This window comes from Poromitra crassiceps (assembly GCF_964638095.1).
Source record: "Poromitra crassiceps genome assembly, chromosome: 1".
NCBI lineage: Eukaryota > Metazoa > Chordata > Actinopteri > Beryciformes > Melamphaidae > Poromitra > Poromitra crassiceps.
The window spans coordinates 123,515,396-123,538,326 of record NC_139623.1 but is presented as its reverse complement, the minus strand read 5'-3'; the positions used below and the strand labels follow the sequence as shown (position 1 = coordinate 123,538,326).

At 43.2% G+C, this 22,931-nt stretch overlaps 1 protein-coding gene and 1 pseudogene across 3 annotated transcripts in view; one reads left to right on the top strand and one right to left on the bottom strand.

Annotated features, from left to right (window-relative positions):
• The window catches only part of tiprl (TIP41, TOR signaling pathway regulator-like), a 47,341-nt gene that overhangs the window by 5,548 nt on the left and 18,862 nt on the right, over window positions 1–22,931 (top strand). For both annotated transcript variants that reach the window (XM_083646293.1, XM_083646292.1), the window contains exons 3-7: window positions 8,453–8,632; window positions 10,380–10,473; window positions 12,975–13,106; window positions 16,515–16,610; window positions 17,783–17,845. In XM_083646293.1, coding sequence (XP_083502419.1) covers window positions 8,453–8,632; window positions 10,380–10,473; window positions 12,975–13,106; window positions 16,515–16,610; window positions 17,783–17,845 — 565 coding nt within the window. The remainder of the gene's footprint in view (window positions 1–8,452; window positions 8,633–10,379; window positions 10,474–12,974; window positions 13,107–16,514; window positions 16,611–17,782; window positions 17,846–22,931) is intronic.
• On the bottom strand, window positions 18,174–21,386 carry LOC310785164 (transmembrane 9 superfamily member 2 pseudogene; annotated as a pseudogene). Its single transcript has 3 exons — window positions 20,909–21,386; window positions 19,782–20,490; window positions 18,174–18,799 (listed from the first exon to the last, which is right to left on the bottom strand). The product of its transcript is annotated as a transmembrane 9 superfamily member 2 pseudogene (transcript).

Genomic DNA, 22,931 nt, shown 5'->3' with positions numbered 1-22,931 from the left:
TGCAGCCAGGAAGGGCATATGGTTTTTTACCTAGCAAGAGAGAGACTGCTTGTATGTTTGCTCTTGAACAATGGGAAATAAATCATTTTTGCTTTATACTCAAGACTGGACATTGGAATCTTTTTCTTGTTTGAGTTATCTACTGCTTTGACTGGCTCATCAGTGGGTTTTTTAACTTTATTGGACAAAGGGACAAATAGCCACTACATAATATAAAGAACCCTGCCTGGAAACACTGGATAAAAGAAGGAACTTTTGTTTGTGCATTTGGACAAGTTGGACGTTCAAGTGGATGGCAAATCTTTGGATGGATATTGGCAAAATCACAGCAAACGAGGCCCACTGGTTGGATAGGCCTACTCAAGCCAGGACCCAGGAGTCGCACCCTACAGCCCATTCATACCAAACCAAATATGTTTTTTTTTGCGGTTTTGGTGGTGATAATTGCAATGTGCAATTATCACATTGACGCTATATAATCGGACGCTATATAATCTCTTTGCTATATAATCTCTTTGCTATATAATCTCTGATGTATGTGCGCCTTTTGGGAAGCGCACAAAATGTCTGGCACAGCTAAAACAAACTCAAATGATGGCATTGCCACACAGTCAGAAAAAATAACGCATAAACTCACCCCCAAAGGCTTGGCATTTTTTGTTGACAAATGTCAGGAAACCGGTTACACCCTGCCTTTTCGAAACCCCCCCACTCCGAAGATCGACCTCCATTCTTCGTAATGGAGGGGTTTTCCCTTTTTTTTAAAGGCACCGCTATTCCGAATGGGGACATCCCCTCCATTTCGAAACCCCCCCACTCCGAAATTGATTTTCAAGTCCATATTTCTCTGAGTTTCCTACATCAAACACTGCAACTCATTGTCTTTTATTGAAAATATGCATAGGCGGCGCTAGACCATAGGGAATGGGGAAGCTAAATTTCCTCCGATTTTCATAAAACAAAATCAGTTCAACCCGACTGGCATTCACAAATAAGAACGTCCTCATCTTGCTAATATGACTCAATGAACCTTATTCAACTGTGAGCATTTGACTCAAAGTTACAATTTTTTTTTTTCAAACACTTTTCACGGTATGAATGTGGGCGTGTGTAACAGCTCACCTTTAGATGTGTAGAAAACATCATTTATGATTAGATCCTGTCGGCGTGTCAGGAGATATAAATAATCAGTTGAATATGCTGCTGTGGAACAGATGCTTGCGCTCTCGGATTACGCATTTGACAAATTTAACAAACTGTATGGCAAGACAACATAAATGAACAATGTTTAGTGATTGTAGAGAGATATCTCTGTGCACCTGCAGAAAACTGCGAGCCAGGAATGCGCAAGACCACACCTGGTATTTAGACCAGCAGAGTGGAAAGTCTGTGTGCCAAAAAATAAAAATAAAAACACTGCTCCGGGCCCGATACGCGCTTAACTAGAGTGTGCATTGTCATGGTGTATTTCTTTGCGGAGTGGGGGAGAAAGCAAGCGGGACAGCTGTGCCCAGTCCCTGAGCAGCGGCTCGCGCGATTCTGAACAACACAGAGTGCAAACATGTCTGTGATCCACAGCTGATTTTAGGATGTCCAACGTTCACATTCCTGTATCTATCTGAATGCAGCAGGCTCGTGTTTACTGCTATAGCGAAATTATATGAAGACAGTGACATATAATAAAAAAAACAATGAGTTGAAACGTTTATTTCAAGCTGCAGGAATGCAGGAAACTCGGAGAAATATGGACTTGAAAATCAATTTCGGAGTGGGGGGGGTTAATCAATTTCAATTTCGGAGTGGGGGGGTTTCGGAATGGGGGGTTTCTGAGTGGGGGGGTGTCGGAACGGTGGTGTTTCGGAATGGAAGGCGGTCCCCCAGGAAACCATGCGGCTAAAATGCAAACAAGAATGTATGTACATGCAGCATGTATGGAAAAAATCAATTTGCTTATGGAATCAAATTCCATGAGTTTGAACTCATGGAATGCATCAAGCACTATGATGAAGCCAAAAACATGCATGAGTCTTTGCTGGACTTACCTTTGCCTGAAGATGAAATGTTGAAGCAAAATCAATGGTTTCAAGAAAAAATGCAACGGTTTTGTGTTTTTACTGAAAAGGTTAAAGAATGGCTGTCTGATGCTGGTCAGCCATATATATGGAACAACTCCAAGATGGTAATGATCAAAATATGAAAGAGGCACAACTCCAAGAGGGTAATGATCATGAAAAGCAAGGTGATAGAAGTGGCTGAAATCCGACCTGAGGACAGTATTTCCAATATCCATGTTGCAAAGTTGAATCTTCCCAGAGCCCCCTCTCTATTATCACTAACCCTAACCCTCTCTATTATCACTAACCCTAACCCTCTCTATTATCACTAACCCTAACCCTCTCTATTATCACTAACCCTAACCCTCTCTATTATCACTAACCCTAACCCTCTCTATTATCACTAACCCTAACCCTCTCTATTATCACTAACCCTAACCCTCTCTATTATCACTAACCCTAACCCTCTCTATTATCACTAACCCTAACCCTCTCTATTATCACGTACCCTAACCCTCTCTATTATCACTAACCCTAACCCTCTCTATTATCACTAACCCTAACCCTCTCTATTATCACTAACCCTAACCCTCTCTATTATCACTAACCCTAACCCTCTCTATTATCACTAACCTCTTCTACATCATCGGCACGCATTAGAGCGGAAGCTGAAAGAGCGGCTCTCTTGGAGCGTGTTGCTGCATTAAAGAAAAAACATCTGATTGAAGAACAGGAGGAGCAATTGAGAAAAGAAAAGGAACAATTGGCCCTGGAGACTGATTTGGCTGCAGCCAAACTCAATGTTTTGCAAATGAATGGATCACAGCGTGGATCGAGAGTGTCAAATGGAATGAACTCTTGCAAAATGTCATCTCCAGTAATGCTAACCTTCAAACCTCACAGCTCAACCCTCATGCCTCTGCCTATGTTCCTGTGGACAGTGAAGACAAATGGGACATGTTGAATGGAGCTGATGCCATGCCTTCATTACAGGTTGTTTGTCCCAAGGAAAGGACAGAGAGGGGCAGAGATATGGAAAAGCTGTAAAAGCGAACACTCAGACTCAAGTGAGGTTTGATATTGCACGGTGGCTCAGTTGGTAGCGCTGTCGCCTCACAGCTAGAAGGTCCTGAGTTCGATTCTCCCCTGGGACGCTGTGGGCGCTGGAGTTGTGTCCCCCCCCCACAGTGCCTACTGCCCAGGTGGGTTATCTCGTCGAAAGGGCCTTTCTGTGTGGAGTTTGCATGTTCTCCCCGTGCTCCCCAGGGGGTTCCTCCGTACATAACCCCCCCCCCCCCCCCACTAAAAACATGCAGAAGATCGTCATCCGACCAGTGACGACAACATCCGAAGTTGGTCCCCGGGCGCTGGAAAGAAAAATCCACCACTGCTCCTGGCCTGCCCCCCGGAGGAAAGGACAAGCCAGGATGGGTCAAATGCAGAGGACAAATTTCACCGGCCACCGTCAGTTTGAGTGTGTTTGTGGCCGCATGCATGTGTTGGTGTGTGACTGTGTGACAATAAAAGACGGGCTTGTCCATCACCAACTGTGTTTTTATATTTATAATGCTCAACAGAGGTCTCACGTGCTTCAAAGCTCAACAGGATGTATGCACTCTCAAACTTCAGTGCCAAGTGACAGTAATCAGAATATCTTGACCATCATGCAAAGGCAAAATGACATCACTTCTTTATTGGTCCAACAGAACTTGGCTTCTGTTCTCCCACCTAGAGATGTCCCAGTGTTTGATGGTGACCCCCTGCAATTTCAAGCTTTCATTGGAGCATTTGAAAATGGAGTGGAGGAGAAGACAACTGACTTCAGTGACTGTTTGCACTTTCTCGAGCAATGCACCAGGGGGCGGCCAAGAGACATAGTGCGCAGTTGTCAACATCTTCCTCATGATCAAGGATATCATAGAGCCAAGGACCTGCTAAGAGAGCATTTTGGAAACAAATACAAAATTGCCTCAGCTTACATGGACAAGCTCTTAAATTGGACACCTATTAAAGGAGAGGATGTTAAAGCACTGCAGGCCTTTTCCCTCTTTCGTTGTGGATGCTGTCATGTAACTGAGCAAATCATGTATATGAAGGAGCTGGATATGCCATCTACCAAACTCTGACATCACAATCACAAACATCTGACTCACAAATCACAAACTCTGACATCACAATCACAAACTCTGACATCACAATCACAAACTCTGACATCACAATCACTAACATCTGACTCACAAATCACCACTACCAGCAAGAGCCCCACTTTAAGTCATGTAAGGGCCATGAAAAGACTCACAAATCACCGCTACCAGCAAGAGCCCCACTTTAAGTCATGTGTAGCCTATACGACGTGATGAATGAATGATTTTTGCGATTAAAAAGCACAGATGCACAGTGCCCCTCTCGTCACCACACTTCACAACAACATGGGAATAGCATTTGCTTTTATGGAAGAAAAAAGTAAGAAATAGCGTATTGTGTTAGTTAGCCTACCTGTATAGCCTACAAAATCATCTGTCAATAATCAATCTCGAGATTATGGCAATTTAAATGAATTAAATCCATCAAGAATTGAAGAGAGAGGAGTGCGCCAGTCGGCAATAACATTTTATTTTTATTTTTTATTTTAAATTCAGAGTGTTTATTCAATTTTATTTCATCTGATAATATGTAGGGCTAAAACTGTAGGAAATTCATTGTGTTTATAGGTGTTGCCCCACGCCCTTATATGCACGATTGCACGTGAGTCTAATTTATTATAGAGTTAATATAATGTACGCTATAACTAGTCTACTTTACTTTTCAAAAAAAAAAAATATATAGCCTAAATATATGCCTTTATGTTATTTAGCCTATAGAGCCTTGGGTTAAGTATATATATGTGTCCTGGTCGCTGCACTAGTTCTTCCTCTGGTCGGTCAGGGCGCCTGTTTCGGGGGAGGAGAAATGGGGGGAATAGCGTGATCCTCCCACGTGCTACGTCCTGCTGGTGAAACTCCTTGTAGCTGGGAGGGAATTCATAAAGATTGTGCACTTGGTGACAAGTTTTTGATTTTTGGCATGGTGTTTGGTATGGGCCTAAGGTTTTCAAAAACCACCGGATACAAGTTGGTGGAGCCCCCTAGTGGCCAGTATCCAGAAAATCCAAAATGGCGTCAGCCGAAAAGAGCAAAGGTCGTATCTCAGCTTCTTTTAGTCTTAGATTGTCATATTATGTCACTTTTTTCAACTTTATTTGATGCTAGGAATCCAATTCTGAGATACTTTTCCTATCTCAATGTCATTTTCAAGGTCAAAATTAATCTTCAATGTCATTTCTAGCAAAGAAAACTGTCCATATAGCTGAATAAGTCACATCAAAAGATTAATCAGGGCTCTAGATCCATATTTTCTCCCCCAAGGTATCCTATTGTCTGTTGATTGGACAGGTCACTATCACTCTAGTTTCAAAAATCTATTTTGTGAGCAAAATGCCCATCGTTCAGGCTTAAAATTAACACAACTTCAGAACTAAGCCACAGTGAAAAATTATATTTGGCTTTACACCATGTAAAGGATCAATTATTACATTTCAGTCAAATAACACAAAAAAACAATACATATCATACACATATACATATCATACATATGATATGATATGATATCAATACATATCATACACATCATGGGGTATTTATTCAAAGATTTCTGTTGTGGTCTGGTCTGGCGCCCCCTAGCGCCTCTCCTCTGCGCCTCGGGCTGAGGCCTGTTTGCACACCTTGTCCTGGGATGTTTTACGTTCCTCTCCAGTGTACAGTCTCCAGTTCTCGTTTCTCTGCAGCTTTCTTCTAGTGTTTCCCAGTGTAAGTCCTTGATTTGTATTTATTTGTTACCAGTCAGTTCTATTCATTTGTTAGTGTTTGTTATCCTTACCGTTACTGTGTTCTTGGTTCCCTCCCCCTATGTTTTGGACTTCCTTGTTTTCAGCTAATTCCTTAAGTTTCTTCTGCCCCCATCATCTAGCGTGTGTCTGCTCAGTTTTGTTCTCCTTGTCACTTCTTGTGGTCTGCAATAAATCACCTTACACTTACACTCCCTGCTTCCATCACCTCACTTATTGGGTCCAGAGGCTGAAATCATAACAATTTCACTCTTCATTATTAGTGCAGCCCCCCTCACACTTGCACAATGTGGTACAGCGGAATCCGGCTCGGTAGCACTTACAGTTCCCTTTACAGGCAACCACACAGCCACAGTTGAGGAGCAGGGAGCATCCCTTGCTGACATCTTCCAGAACTGTCCAATATGGCACCCACACTTTGGTTCTGGAATTCCATTCCCACCTCCATTCACTGGGGTCTGGAATGTCTGGAGTTTTGGAGAGGGATTGCTTCCAGACATGAGCTGCAGTGTGCAGGGCACGCTTCCCATGCTGGAATAAGGCATGCTGGGTCGGGGGGATTGAATCCAGGGACTTGAGGCCATGGGTGAAAAGAAGCTTCCGGGCTTCATTGACTGACAACACCGCAGTTCTTGCTATGCATGAGTACAGTCCAGCGTTCGAGATGTCGCATGTGCACTGATTCCAGTGTGAGGCTCGTTGGGTCTTTGGTGATTGTGATGAGGGTGTCGGTGACTTCTGGAAAGGCTGCCCATGCATTCCATGCAGTTTTTTTTTCCAATGCCATACATTGCTGATACTACGTCGCATCCTGTGAATGCGTGGAAGAGGGGCAGTGCTTGGCATTTTTTAGGTCCCAGCATTGTGTGCATGTGGTGGATTGGGATGTCTTTATATGCCTTTCCTGATCCAAAGCCGATCCACAGCTCTGAGAGGCCTAGCTCCTGGAACAGGTTGATGGCCAGCACTACCACATCACTATCTACTGTCCTGAGGTAAGCCTTGGTGTGACCCTGCTCGGCAGCATGACACAAATGCAGCATCATTTGTGTGTCAGCTTCTTCCTGCTGGCATGGTGACAATGCTGCTAGGTCAGTAGGTTTGTTGCTCAGGACAAGGTCAGCCTTTGTTGTGAGGAGGTGGTACTCTGAGCCAGCTGTAATCTCCTGAAGTTCCTCACTGATGTACTGAAACAGCTGGTCTTTATTTTGACTGTCCTTGAGGAACTTCTGCCATTGAGCTCCTTCTGGGATTTGAGACTTGCCTCTATATACGTGTCCCAGACTGCATCCACTCTTGTCGTCCTGTCAGTCATCAGGCTGTGCAAGTATGGCAGCAAGTGCATCCGAGTGTACTCTCCAAACACTCTGGCACGCTGGGTTTTGATGATGTGTATGACTGCTGCCATATCAAGCACAACCACAGAAGCTTCTTTGGCTGATGGAGATTGGCCAGGACCAGGCATTCCTGGTAGGCACCCAAGAATGTCTGACTTGGTTCCTGACCGCAGCTTGCCTTGATCGGACAAAGATGGAGGCTCACGCTGATTCTCATGCTTGAAGAAGTCATCTATGTCGAGATCAGGACGGGCTTGTAGGGACAAGAAAAGCTTGGTGACGAGAGCTATATTTGCCTTGGCAGACCCCAGCTTGTTAGCACCTTTCTTCAGATCCACAGATGGCCTGTTGGTGAATGTGAATAAGTTGGCCCTTTGGATGACATCAGATAGGGGCTTGGTGGCTTTTTCTATTCTGTCCCTTACAAACTCTGTGAACATGGCTTTTCCAATGGGGTTAGGGTTTGTAACCAGGGCTAACCGCCTTCATTGTTCGCCAAAAGTTCAGATTTTTAAACTTGCGATGGATTTACTGCGAGATTCAAGTGTGAAACCAGCTGGATCCGGTGGCGAAACTTTGGCAAACTGATCACTTGTCGCCCCTGGTGTGAACACAATATAGGCCTAAAAGTTAATAGAACCATGAAACGATTGCTGTGCCTTATGTGACTTGATTTCAGAGATGGATTTTTTTTTCGCTAGAAAATATTTTTCATACAAGAGTGATGGTAGAATGTTTAATTTTATTCCTAAGGACTGAACATGTGGGTTTTTTCTGCCAAAAATCAAAAACTTGTCACCAAGTGCACAATCTTTATAATTTTTGACATATTCCCTCCCAGCTATTGCCGTCAGGTGATAAGAAGCGGCTGGCGACTGCACATGTATCAGAGGAAGCATGTGCAACTCTAACTCAACTCTGCCCAGAATGGCAGAGGAGGAGGGGGGGGGGGGGCAACGCCCGGGACAGCAGGGGGAATTGGCCAAGTACAATTGGGGGAGAAAGCGGGTCTCCTGAAAAAGACTATATATAAAAATATAATATAATATAATAAAAGCGGGTCTCCTGAAAAAGACTATATATAATATAATAAAATATATACACTGTATGTGTTGGAATTCTTTCCTGAAAGAGTGAATCTCATGTCAAATTCTGCTATTTTCTATGTGTCTCTCCAGATTAGCAGAGGAAATGAGCATGCCCTGTCTCCCAGAGATGCTGTTCGGGGACAATGTCTTGCGCATCCAACACATGGACGGCTACGGCATTGAATTCAACGCCATTGATGCCCTAAAGAGAGTCAACAACATGGAGGACACTGTCAAGGTGGCCTGTGCACAGGAATGGCAGGAGAGCAGGCAAGATGATCATCACAGTATGTTACCAAGTCGCATTACTGAGGGATGTCTGCGTTAACCCTTATTATCTCAAAACCAATGCAATAAATGGTAAACGGCCTGCAGTTATATAGCGCTTTTATCCAAAATGCTTTACAACAGTGGTTCTCAACTGGTCTAACCTCACGACCCACATTTTTCCTTAGTTATTAAGTTGCGACCCAATTGTTGTTGGTTTTTCTTATGCTTTTTAAACCAGTTTAAACTGGTGATGCTCGCAGCTAGCATGACATGTTTGGTACCAATGGATGCCTTAGGCCTTCTAGTTTCAGAGGAGATCATATCTGGCTTTAAAATGAGCCTGAGCTACGGCCTCTGAAAGAAAGCAATGTCGGCCGTGGATGCCAGCATCCTCAAGGAGTAGACACTTTTTTTTCATGCACACATCCGCGACCCACACAAAACGGTCGCGCGACCCAGTTTTGGGTCCCGGCCCACCAGTTGAGAACCACTGCTTTACAATGAGTAGGTAGGTACATTCACCCACACATTCATACACCGATGGTGGCAAGCTACCCCACAGGATGCTGGCACAGCCATCGGAAGCAATTTGGGGTTGAGTGTTTTGCCAAAGGACTCTTCGACATGCAGACTGGAGGAGGCGGGGATTGAACCACCGACCTCTTTTGTCCAAAGTGATTAATGGACAACCCGCTCTACCCCCTGAGCTACAGCTGCAGTAGCAGGATATCATAGATATCACAAGCAGAGATGTGGTCAGGAAAGCAGGAAACTCCCTTTAAAAATGGATGTGTAGCATCTGTCCAAAAAAAGCGAAAGAAAAGTAAAACTAGAGGGCACTCTGTAGAGTGCGTACCGCCGCAAATCCTTCCTTCTGCAAAGTTTCCCATTGCCGCGCCCCATTTTGGCTAGTGAGCATGGAAAGTTACAACCTTTCTACACAGTGGGTGTGGAAAGTTAAGGCTGAATTATGCTCACCCTGCCGTGAAGGGCGCGGGGGTGGAGCGAGGGGCGGGCGCGTCAAATTACGTAAATTTGTTGGGCGTGGTTATTCGCTAGCTCCAGCGGCCGCTCGCGTTGTGCCTGACTTTTTTTCTAACAGCGCGAGCTTCTCTCCAAACATGGCCGCATTCAAACCATTGAGCCCTGAACACTGAGCTGTGTTTTCGCCACATTTCTTGACCCATGTGGTAGGCTATAAACTTAGATTTGCAACTGTTCGTTTTTAGTCATTTCACCAAGTAAATGTGTTGTGTTGAGAGCATTATTGAGAGAGATTAAAAGCAGCACAGAGTAGTAGGCTATCAGGGCTGAGTAGTAAAAACGGCTTTCAGTAAAAACAAGTTTGGTGAGTCCTTCATGTGCTGATGTGCAGTCGTTTGAGAGTGAAAGCGCACTCAGTACTGCACAGCGTTTCATTGCGACTTTTCACGGGCTGTTTTCACCATTGTACAATACATGTTGATCACTTTCTGAGTATAATGGCATCTGCCCCAGCGCGAGGTCTGCACGGTGACTCACGGAGACTCGCGGGGCCCCACCCCCACGGAGCTTTGCTAGAGCATAAGAGCACCTTTAATCACTTCTAAGTTGGCACATGACCTACTTTTCTACTAAGTCTCGTGCGAATCCGTTCATAACTTTTAGGTATCCTGCCAACAAACAGACAAACAAACAGAGGCGAAAACATATATATAAAACAAAAACATCCCATTTACATGAAAAAATCTGTGTAATCTCATTTCAGGGCTGATTTGGATCACGAGTTGGCGAAACGTTATGATTGGACATACACCACAGACTACAGAGGCACTTTGATAGGTGGAGGTACGCAGATAAAGGTGGGTAAGTTGCCCCCCCCCCCCCCGGGGGGAAAAAATATATTTTTTATATATATATATATATGTATACCGGTATGTATAATATATGTATGTACCGTATATATATATATTTATACGGTGTATATACAGTATAGTATGTATGTATATATGTATGTATATATATATACATATACATATACATTTACATATACATATATTATACATGTCATACTAACCCATACTTGTGTTAACAGTTGGTTTTCTCAGCTCACTAGTGGGAAGGAGCACTATGTGGTCAAGGATGATAAAAAGGGAATAAAAATGACAATGTTTTAGCAGGGAAGGACAAAAACACAATTTAAGTCTTCAAAACTTCAAAACTGAGGTAGGTTTAAAAAAAATACAATTAAAATAAAATCATGTCTTATTGATCCAAGATGGCGCTCCCTATGTGCGCCTCAGTGTTTTGGTCCATAGCGGTTTTTCTTATTTTGTTTGTAAATATCGTGTCTTGTTGTAGCACCCGGGGCTCTTTCACCAGAGAAGGGCTCATGAACATCAGGGAAACAACTCCTGAGGACTTAGTTCCAAATTTTCTTGTGTCTTCCCTGGAAATACTGGGCATTTTGGCCAAAGGTGGGCTCACCTGGGCACGGAGACGCAGAAGAGGAAGACGAGTTGTTTTTAGTTATCTTCCTACTTCTTATCTCTGTATATTGATGTGACCGCTATGCTGCATACAGACACATACTGCATACTAAGACAAATTCCTCGTATGTAACTTGCATACTGTGGCAATAAGTGATTCTGATTCTGATTCTGATACAATCTATCACTTAGAACATTATTGTCTGATACAGCAGATATGGGTGGTGGGACGGGGTGGCAAGGAAGGGGGATGGGCAAGCAAAATGGGGCCATCGGAGGAGTGGCGCCGTGGGGTAAAGGTTTGCACTTGTTTTTATTTGAAGGAAATCCTGTGAAGTGAATTCTGCTACATTCAGTTACTGATAACTGCAAATGCTGTATCAGACAGAATAATAATGTTGTAAATGTAAATGATAGATTGTACATGCTACATGTTGAAAGACACAATTGTATTTTATATTGTATTTTTTTTAAACCTACCTCAGTTTTTGTTATGATGCTAGATTGTAAATGCCATCTATGTTGAAAGATACAATTACGGTACATTTTTTATTGTTTTGTTATATTTGTTTTCTACCTACCTCAGTTTTTGGTACAATTTTGCACTATTTGGAAAGGTTTTACAGACATCTTGATATAATTGCACTGTTGTAAATGCTAGATTGTTAAGGCTACATTTTGAAAGACACTATTTTGTTTTTATTTTATTTTATAAAAAGAAACCTACCTCAGTTTTTTTTTACACTTTTGCAGTACTTGGAAAGTAAAAAAAAAGTTTTAAAGAGCCGTCTTAAAGTCGAACTGAACCCGTTCGGAGCCCAAGTGGCGCGTGGGTCGGAGTCCGTTTCAGACTGAAAACACAACTTGTCTGAGATGACAAGTTGAGAGACCGGTCATAGTAGCATGTAGATGATTTTATTTGACAATTCTGGGGACTGGATTGGGCTTTGGCCCAATTAACGCTTATTAATAGAACCTTAATATAAAGCGTTAGCCAATATTCCACTTAGTTTTATCGCAGCGGTTATTCAGCATTTGAGCGGCATGAAAACCAGATATTAACTAATCACGTCTTGATGATTAGTGAATTAGTTAAGCTGGATACGTTTTTAGCATTCAGATTTTTACTCAGCATTCATTTGAATAAGGCCAGGAAAATAGACAGAAAACTGACATTTAACCCGTTGGTGAACCGAGTCAACAACAGATCTTGCTACTGTGATTTTCAATTGACGTTTGGCCATATTTTTTAGAACATGATTTTGTCATGTATTTTTTTTATCAATAGATAACAACATTGTGGAGGGATGTACTGTATCCCTCATCAATTGAAAATCACAGTCGCAGCAACCTGTAGCTGCATCCAATTTTTCTGAGTTGTTTATTACTAGTACCCGTTTGGCCCGCTGCTGCACAGAGCGCTGTTCGTCTCAACCGCTGCTGTGTTTATTAATATTGAATGCACGTGTCCAAATTGCACCAAATCTGACACTGCATGTCCTGCAATACCCACCCACCAAGTGTGAATAAACTGATGTTGAAACTAAGTGAAATATGACTAAAACTTGACAGATTGTCCTCAATATCAGTCCATCTTGTCAGGTGCTGCACCTACACAGTATTGAGAAGCAGAGGGCGTTTCCCAGATTCTTCTTGTTGCTGCTTTTGTTCATGTGATCATGCCAAGTAAAAACTTGCAAGAGAGATGTAATTTGATCATTTAATAGATCGTAAAGATCTTAAATCGTGACGATTTCTTTTCAATTGCACAATCCATAGCATCACATTTTTGTATGGCAAAATGTCACGTCGCAAATGTTGGTTCCATGAAGGGATATTTGTGTTAACTTACTGTGATGTGTGTTTGTGTGAAGGTGGCTGAGACGTCGGAGCGTATCGACATGGAGAAGCTGAAGGCACGGGAACAGATCATGTTCTTTGACGAGGTGCTGCTGTTTGAGGACGAGCTGCATGATCATGGTGTCTCCATGATCAGTGTCAAAATAGTAAGCGCTCCCCTCATGTAAACCTCGCTATGAAGCCATTTACACCTGGCATTAACATGCGTTTTCTGCCATCAGTTTGCAATCAGATTGTGCTTGACCACATTAGCCTGATTTCATTTACACCTGGCGTTAACATGCGTTTTGGGTGATCAGATTGCAATCTGATGGCAATTTGATCCTCCAAAATGGGTGTCCTCTCAATCCGTTGCTGTATCCAGATTGAGAGGACACATTGCATTTACACTCGTGTTCAAGTTGAACATTGAACACAACATTGTACACATTGTGTACAGTGTACAGTACACTGTACACAATGCGTCCCTGACCACCTCCGGAGGTGGTTTGGCCGATCAGATTGCAATCCGTCTTCAATGTGTCTTGGGGGCGTTTACACCTGTACTTTCAAGAGGTCAAGCACAATCTGATTGCAATCTGATGGCAGAAAATGCATGTTAGTGCCAGGTGTAAATGGCCTCCTCTCATTGATTCAGGATTCTGGGACAGTACTGACTTCCACTGTGATTTAAACACCACTTAAATCAATGCTTCCCAACCTTTTTCTTTAAAGCCCCACTCAAGCCAGTTTTTTCACCTGTATAACAGTTAGTGTTCTATTTCAAACGTTTTAACAACTACGGTATAGTCGCACATCATCTGATTCTGTGCCAAAGATCTTACATTGATAAGAAAGGACCAAAGCCCAATACGTTGTTCCACTGTAAAATCATGGTGACAGCGCTATTGTCGACAAAGCAAAAGAGCCTGTCTCTTGCTTTCAGTACTCTGTCTGTGCTACAGTATTCCCTGCGTAACGTTAGCTTAGCTGCAAGCCGCATTATTGCTGAAATATCCAACAACCGGCTAACGGATTTCAAAGTTGATGGACTTATTGGAAAGAGTGTGACTTGAAATGGTTAATAAAGCAAACGTTTTGGTCACTCAGTGGCGTTTGAGCCTGGCGAATGTTACTGCAGCAGGCAGTGGGCTTAGCTAACGTAGCTAACAGCTAGCGAGCGAGTTAACATGCTAGCTCGTCCTCAGAATCAAATTGACATGACATATCACTATAGCGTTCCATTGAGTCATACGACATCGTTCCATTTTAAGAACAGCTTATTTTTATTTTTTATTTTTTAACTTGAGCACAAAATTAAGTGATTTGTCAAAAAATATGTGGCGAACAGTGTGGCTAATCAACATGGTCAGGACATGACTCAGAAACATTATGAAATATCTTAAAAATGACCAAATACACTGGAGGGGGACTTTAACGCAGAGGTTCTCAAATGTTTTTCAGCCAAGGACCCCTTACAAGATAGGAAATATACCGGGGACCCCCTCATTCCGATTTGTGATTTTGGGCTAAGCTTAATTGTTTCCACAGTAACGTGCTTGATTTTTTAATTGATAGGTTTGTTAGATTAGAATGTAATCCATGAACCATTTTAGATTTAAAGCATCAAATATTTTCATTGAACTATTCAAGCTTTTGCCAAAAAAAAGTGTATATTTTTATTTTCCTGAAAACTTTTCGCCAACCCCCTGACAAAGTGCCACGGACCCCCATTTGAGAACCACTGCTTTAAGGGACTCCTATTCTATCACTGAGTAAACAGACGACCCCTGACAAAAGTGACATATTTTATGGATATTTCATATTATATTCAATGCATAACAATAACCGCACAGAACAACTGATAACTGTACAATTAACCCAAGTGAACGCAATAACTGCAGGAAATTTGTGTAAAACGAGCAATTTGAATTGAACAGATTATGTGAATATTGCATCAGAGATTAGTTTTCCTGATCATTTTAGGAACATTTAATACATTTTATATATCTCTATTATTGATTTTTAACAATACTTATTATACTTATTTCATACATATTCAGTGTTTTCTTCTCCCTGATGGCCGGTCGTTGTTCTATTAGCTCTTTGTTGTTGTTCTTTAGTACTTTCAACTGTGCTTTTCTAATGCAGGACTAGACTGTTTAGCAGAGTTAATTATATCTTGTGTTCATTCATATCTTCACAGAAATCTATCTATATTAGATATATAAAAGGGAACAAATGGGTAATGTTTATTTCTCTGTTTCAATTTCCCCCCCACTGATGATGTCATAGGCATGTGGGGTTTGGCACCCCCAGTTTGGGCACAAGTGATTGTCGCTTTGTTCACACCATACGCCGAAGCAAAGCTCAAGCCAAACTGAAGCTGAGCTCATGCTAAACACCAGAAACACTCTTCCTCAGCACCTGTCTCGGTGCTGCTCCTCCGGCCCCTCCCCCCTCACAACTTGCATTGACTTCATACCTGGCACGTCGGCTGCTGCGCGCTGCACGCTTGGAAAATAGAACAGAAGCTGAAACTATCAGTTCAGGGTAGCTTTATCATGGCGTGCGGCTGGTGTGAATGGACTCACCTGTTAACAAAGAAGCTGAAAGGAAACTGCGTGGCTTCAGCGTGGCTTCGGCGTATGGTGTGAACGTGCACTTATACGTAAAAAAATAATTACAGAAGGCAATTCAGATTTTTCTTTTTCAAAATAATTTTTATTTTATTTTACACCACTACTGCCTTACTGAGTAATCAGGGATGAAGGATGGTTATCCTTTGTTCACACCAGGCGCTTAACAGAAGCAGAGCTGAAGCGGCGCTTAACAGAAGCCGAGTGTCACGCTAAACCGGTCACACAAGAAGCACTCTTTTCCTCAGCGCCTTGCCCCCGCCCACAACTTGCATTGACTTCATGCTTGGCAGCGCCACGCTTCACACTTGGAAAATAGAACAGAGTCCTGAACGATCGCTTCAGTGTGGCTTGAGCGTGGCACACGTGCGGGCTGGTGTGCACGATCTCGCCTGTTAACAAGGACGCCGAAATGAAACTGCCTGGCTTCAGCGTGGCTTGAGCATGGCTTCGGCGTATGGTGTGAACGAGGGCTTAACCACAATGCAATTGAGATTACCAATATTATACTGTGTGATATACTGCAGACAATATGATTGTATTAATATATAGAATACATCATGGTACACTATTGTCAAAATCAGAAATGAAGTTACATTTAAATATAAAAGCTATGTTATGGTATATTCTTTAATTTTAGGATTTAAATGAGTAAAAATTACGATACATTATTAATTACTTGACTATGACATTATGACACTATTTTTGTATCTGATAATCAGATAAACATAATTTAATTAGGTTTATTTGATAGTATAGTGCAGGTCTCAGCAGCTCCATGATGCATATTGTGCATTTTCACATTTGCATTATATTGAGTCTAGATATATTGCTACATGCAAATGTTTCAGAGTAATGAGCAGTGTGAGAATGAATGTGAACTGAAGTAGTGTAGAGTAACTTGCTGTTCTGTTCTCTGCCTTGTGGATGATGCAGAGGGTGATGCCCACCAGTTTCTTTGTGTTGCTGCGTTTCTTCCTACGAGTGGATGGAGTGCTCATCAGGATAAATGACACACGACTCTATCATGAGGCAAGTTGGCTACCTATTCATGGGTTGCACAGAATGTTTGGCGGCCCGAACGTAGCACACAACTTTTTAATATGCGTTTGTCTTTGGGAGGCCATGCCCTCTTTGAACTCAAACTACTCTTTCATACTTGTACAAACTCCATTCAAACTTTAAACAGGTCACCACTTGTCATAGTTTATCACTTTAATTCAGCAGAAATCACAGTTTTATGCTTTTTTCAACCTTTATAATGGTGTCTATGTAGCCGGCCTAGAGTGCCTGATGTCATAATTCACTCTAGCTGACTTTACAGGCTGTACTTTTACTAAATTCACACATCTTAAAACTGTGACAGTTCACACGTTATCACTACATACATGTTATACATCAAACCCCCCAGCTACTTCTGCTCTCACTCACAATGTCAAAATATGAGCGATGCAATGTATAGTTTTTGAGATATTAAAGAGATACTCAACACTTTTTCCACTTTTTCCTGCTGAAAATCAATATACAGTATATTGGAAATTAGCTGTTCTTGATGAATCCAGGTCAAAGTCCTGACATTTAAGCTAAAACAAATCTCTCTCTCTCTCAACAATTCTCCACACTCCATAGTCGCAGCATGGTGTGCAGGCACTTTTATAAACTTTGGCTGGGAGGGGCCTAGGCACGAGAGATGGGCGGGCTGGGTTTGGTGACATCACTGATCAAGCTATGTCACTGATCAAGAGCTCTGCCAATAGAAAGAGAGGGACATGTGAGTCTACAGCTGGCCTTTTTGCCTTTTTGGATTGTATGGGACTGCATAGGTATGTGAGAAGAGATGAGGAATTACTCAGTTTTACAGTAAATGTCAGGACTTTGACCTGGATTCATCAAGAACACAGCTAATTTCCAATATACTGTATATTGATTTTCAGCAGAAAAAAGTGGAACAAGTGTTGAGTATCTCTTTAATGTGTCCCACTGTATTTCCAGCAACAAATAGAGGGCATCAAACTGGGCCTCAAGATGGCAGCCACAAGAAAAAACATTCCATGACTACAACCCATGAATAGCCAGGGGTTAGGATGTGCGTGAGCGTGAAGGTTGAACAGTCTTACAATGAGCAGTTAGGAACAGACATCCACCTACACACTGCCTGTTGTATAATGAATAACACTAAGCCATAATGCTGTTTTGCATTGCAGGCTGGAAAGAACTACATGCTACGAGAGTTCAGCACCAGGGAAAGCAAAATTGCAGAACTGAAGGTGAGCTATGACAGAGCCTGTTGACGGCACAAAGACCCGTAGCTCTCCTAGAGCGCAGTGGTTCTCAAGCTTGCTCATGTCAAGGACCCCTACCACAGACCCCCATCTGATAAGATTTTTGTGTTTAACGTTAGATTATTACAGAAAGTGTATGAAACCCATGACCAAAATAAATAGTCATACATTCAAGTCAAGTCAAGTCAGTTAATAGATAGTAAATTACTAATTAATATATCCAACACAGGGTAAAACCCTCAGCTCTGGTCACGGTTTCAGTTTCAGCACCAGCCCCTCCGCCTCCCTCTCTCTGCTGAGTGCTGCATGTTGATCATGGTGTTTCAAAGTAGAGTATGGTGCTGGCTAGTCCAGTTATCTGCAGCTTGGAGAAAAAGTAACGGATGGCATAGACCAAGAAATACACTGCAGTGAAGCCGCTGGTCAGGAAGGAACGCAACTGCCAATGGCAGTCCTCGTTACAGAGGTGGAAGTAGCAGAGGAGGATGGTGACCTCAGAGCAGGTGATGACCATGATGATGAAGATGAGGAAGAGGAAGCTAAACATGTAGTACATCTGATGAGACCAGATAGAGTTGATTATGAAGAACAGCTGAGTGGATATGCATCCAAAAGGCAGTATTCCTCCCATAATGATACCAGGGAGGGGCTTTGTATAGAACCGCTGCTGCGGGATCTGACAAGGAATCTGATTAGTCCTCACTGGGTGCCCAGTACGGGTTTTCTTGAAGCCAAAGTAAGCACCTATGAAGGTGAGGGGCACGATATGCAGAACCAAAGAGCCAATATGGCTACCAGGGTACTAAAGGGAATGGCTGCCGAAGAGCCTTCACCCCAGAGGATCAGGTTCATCATAAAGAAATCTGCAAACACCACCCCAGGCGAGAGGAAGGCTGTCAGCAGAACGTTGGTCTTCCACTTGTGTCCACCGAATGATTTGTAAGAAGCATGCGGCATAATAACAGTGAAAAAAGATACGCACATCCCAACCAGTTTAAAAGGCAGGTGCTGGACCTAATAGAAAACACAGTGAAATAAACAAATAAAGGCCGCACACTGTAGCTCCCGTTTGCTTTTGTTTTAACTTAATTTAAATATAGAGATGCATCCTGGTTTATCTGTCCATTTTTAGATATGACGGCCTTCTGGCCTGAGAAGGTTCATTATGTGCTCTGAGGCCCTGTCCTATATTTGAATGAATGTAAATATTTGTATTATATTTGTACATACTTGTATAGCACTGCTTTGATGTAAACGCAGTAGGTGTTTCTAACACTAGATGTCACATGATGACCTGGTGAGTCATGTGACAGGTGAGGGGTTATATAAGATGGCGTCTGTATATGTGTGTTTTTTAAAAACACAGTTAGTGACGGACAAGCCCGTCTTTTATTGTCACACAGTCACACACCAACACATGCATGCGGCCACAAACACACTCATGCTGACGGTGGCCGGTGAAATTTGACCCATCCTGGCTTGTCCTTTCCTCCGGGGGGCAGGCCAGGAGCAGTGGTCGCTTTTTCTTTCCAGCGCCCGGGGACCAACTTCGGATGTTGTCGTCACTGGTCTGATGACGATCTTCTGCATGTTTTTAGTGGGGGGTTATGTACGGAGGAACCCCCTGGGGAGCACGGGGAGAACATGCGAACTCCACACAGAAAGGCCCTTTCGACGAGATAACCCACCTGGGCAGTGGGCACTGGAGATATGGGGGGGACACAACTCCAGCGTCCACAGCGTCCCAGGCGAGAATCGAACTCAGGACCTTCTAGCTGTGACGCGACAGCGCTACCGACTGAGCCACCGTGCCCCCGTTTTATGTCTGAAGAAGAGCGTAAGCTCGAAACGTAACACCTGGAAAGAATAAAACAAAAGCAAACGGGAGCTACAGTGTGCAGCCTTTATTTGTTTATTTCACTAAGAAGCATGCGGCGACATATCCGGCAGGAGTTCGCAGCAAAACCCAGAGAACCACAGCACAGGTCATCAGCGACCCACAGTTCGCTGGGGAAAGGAACCTAAGACAGGCAAAGAAGAGGGTGATGAAGGTCATAATGAAGATCTCAGTCGCTGAGCCGAGGAAAACCGACAGGAGCATTCCCTTCCTGGGAGCTCGGAACACGTCTCCATGGATCAACTTCCACACAAACTCCACAGAGTCCATCTGGTTGTATCTTGCTATGTCTTTACGCAGAGTCCTCAGCATGATCATGGCCACAATACCAGACAGGAAGAACACAAACACAAAATGAGCTCATTATAATCAACCACTGGATGTTGGCGTGAGGCATGGACTCCCACAGAGACGCCCAGTTAATATTCTTATCCTCCACAAAGCTGACGGAGTAGGTGTCTGATATCTTCAACTCTCCATTGTGTTGTTGAGGACCATCAGAGCCCCGGAACAATCTGGATGAGCTACATTGGTGTGTTTATAGCTCTTAGGTTCCATCTTGGCAGCAACCAATCGTGCTCCAAGTTGTTCGTTCTCAATGTAGTAGTGGATGGTGATGTCCACTAAGGTGTCCTTTTCATTAAAGGAGAATTTCGTTTTTTTTTAACCTGGACCCATCTCCTGGCAAACCCCACATAGGTTACGCTAAAACCACCACCGCAAAGCGTCCTACCTGTAGTTGGCCAGTCGGCAGGAAAGTATCGCGGGACTTGACGAGACTTGGTGACCGAGATCACGTTTGAGGCAATTTGATCCCTGGGAGACTCCAGGAAACAGCCTTTGGCGAAATATCACTCTGGTGGTTCTTGAGGGATCAGATTATGACGATATGTGGCGAAAACGGGAATAAAAATAGCTATTTAGATGCAGGAAAGACAGGCTCACACTTGGCCCCAAATCAGCTCCATTTTACAACTGACTTGGACGCTATTGATCTCAAAACAACGCTAGGACGGCCAGAAACGCCGCGGACATCGCTGGGTGAGTGGCCAAATCATAATTATTGCCAGGAGATGGGTCCAGGTAAAAAAAAAACGAAATTCTCCTTTAAGGCCAGCATTAACTACACAGGCGTGTTTGGGTCGTCTTACAGAACTTCTGTCATTCCTCATCATCATAGCACCAGGTGACTGGCATGTTGTCCAAAGTCCAGTGATGCTGATAGTTGAGCAGCATGCCTTTCTTGAGAAGGTCCAGTCTGACTTTGTCTGGTAGGTTGTTGGTGTTGTAGGCCCTGGTAAGACGGTGAGTACCAGGCTGGTACTCACCGTCTTACACACCTCCGGTTTCTTAAACTCGTAGGGTGAGGGTTTGATCCTCTCTCCAAACAGGACCTGACCCAGATTCGGGCAGCCGTTTCTCAGTTTTGTCTGAGCAAAAGTCATACGCAGTGTATTCATAAGGCAGGACCGACTCCACTGAATCCAGCCTGTTCACAAACATTGGATGGTAGACTTTCAGTCTGGTAATTGGTCTTTTCCAGGCTCACAGAAGCTGACGGCCGCCAGACCCGGAAGGTAGAAAGCCCACCGCTCCAGTCAAAAGTGCCGCTCCCAGCAGACACAACATCTTCACACTGAATCTTCTCCACTGATTTACCGAAATATCTACTCACCTTCACTGCATCTCTCCCTCAGGGTGCCTAGCCAGCATAATCAGTGTCTTCATAACATGTAGAATTGGTGATGTCACTCGAGCACTCAATGATGTCATCTGTGAATTATGTCATTTTTGCAGAGCTTCCCATAGACTAGAGGTCGTTATCCACATGGATAACGAGAAATCCTGTGCTGTGTCAGATGTTGCCTGTTGGGTTCCGTTTCTTAACTCAGAAAAATATCACCATGTAGGTCAGTGCTGCTGTATCAAGGACTGTCATAGTACTTCACACAATCGACTATGGAATTACTGTTACTGTTGTTACTGGAGATGGGAACAGCTGTTTAACATTAAAGGTATACTATGCAAGTTTAGGGCCCTTCAAACACATACAGTACACGTGTGTGTGTGTGTGTGTGTGTGTGTGTGTAGATGTTGGGTTGTATGCCACTTGTGATTAATGTGGTATAGCCTACTGTAGTCAAATGATCACAGGTTCACTGAAATGAAATGAAACAAATGTTTACATGTAAACAGTTTTAAGAATGATAGTGAACCTCAGAAGTGGAAGGTGGGCTTAAGTCTCCCTCTTTATTCCAGTAGTCTTGACCCAATTGTAGATTGTCAAGTGGTTCCAAGTTCACCATCTGATCCCCACATACCAGAGATGTTTCACTCAGTTTGCAGATGGTAGGCCTACCCTAACAAGGTAGACAAGGTATGGTCGCTCTTTGTTGGCACTATGCCAAGCAGTTTGCTATTAGTGGTGAAGTTGGTGAAAAGAGTTTACTAGCAGCATCCAAGAGTACTTGTTTATGTAATTGGACACACAAAGCTTGAGCAAAGTGACTTGTTATCTGTACCATAACATAGGTTATGTCTTACCAGAATTATATGGCCACTGGCGGAGCCCTCTGGGCCTGATACGTCCAGGGTCCCCAGCACAGATCATTAAAGTCTTTAAACGGTCTTGAATTTAGTCATTGATTTTCAAGGTCTAAACATGTCTTTAAAATTCTGGAATTGTAGGAAGGGAGGCATTACATTTGATTTGGGGCAGGATGAAATGATCGGAGCTGGCACAGGGTGCGCCAGGGGGTGAACCATTTGGTAGCCGCTGAAAGCGGCCACCATAATAATGTGGGCCTTTTCAAGCCAGATTTAGAGGAATATTAAGATAGGACCATATGATCATAACCATCAATGTTTGCTCCTTTTCGCACTCATTATTAGCAGGTAGAAGCAGTCAATTAAATTGTATTTTTTGGCAACATGTAAAACCACTTTGGTATCTCAAAAAAGTCTGCCGCTGCAGTGCAGGGAGGGGCAGTGACACAGAAGTGGTGCTGTGGTGGCAGTGCTGAGTCATTTCTCTCTCTTAATTCACTTCTACAAAAACAAACAGTGAAACAGATAGAATGAAACCTGTGTTAATATGCCCCCAGTCTCTCAGTCCTGCTTTGTTAAATCTTCCCTCCTTCACATCAGTGCTGAAATGGCAGCAAGGCTGGCAAA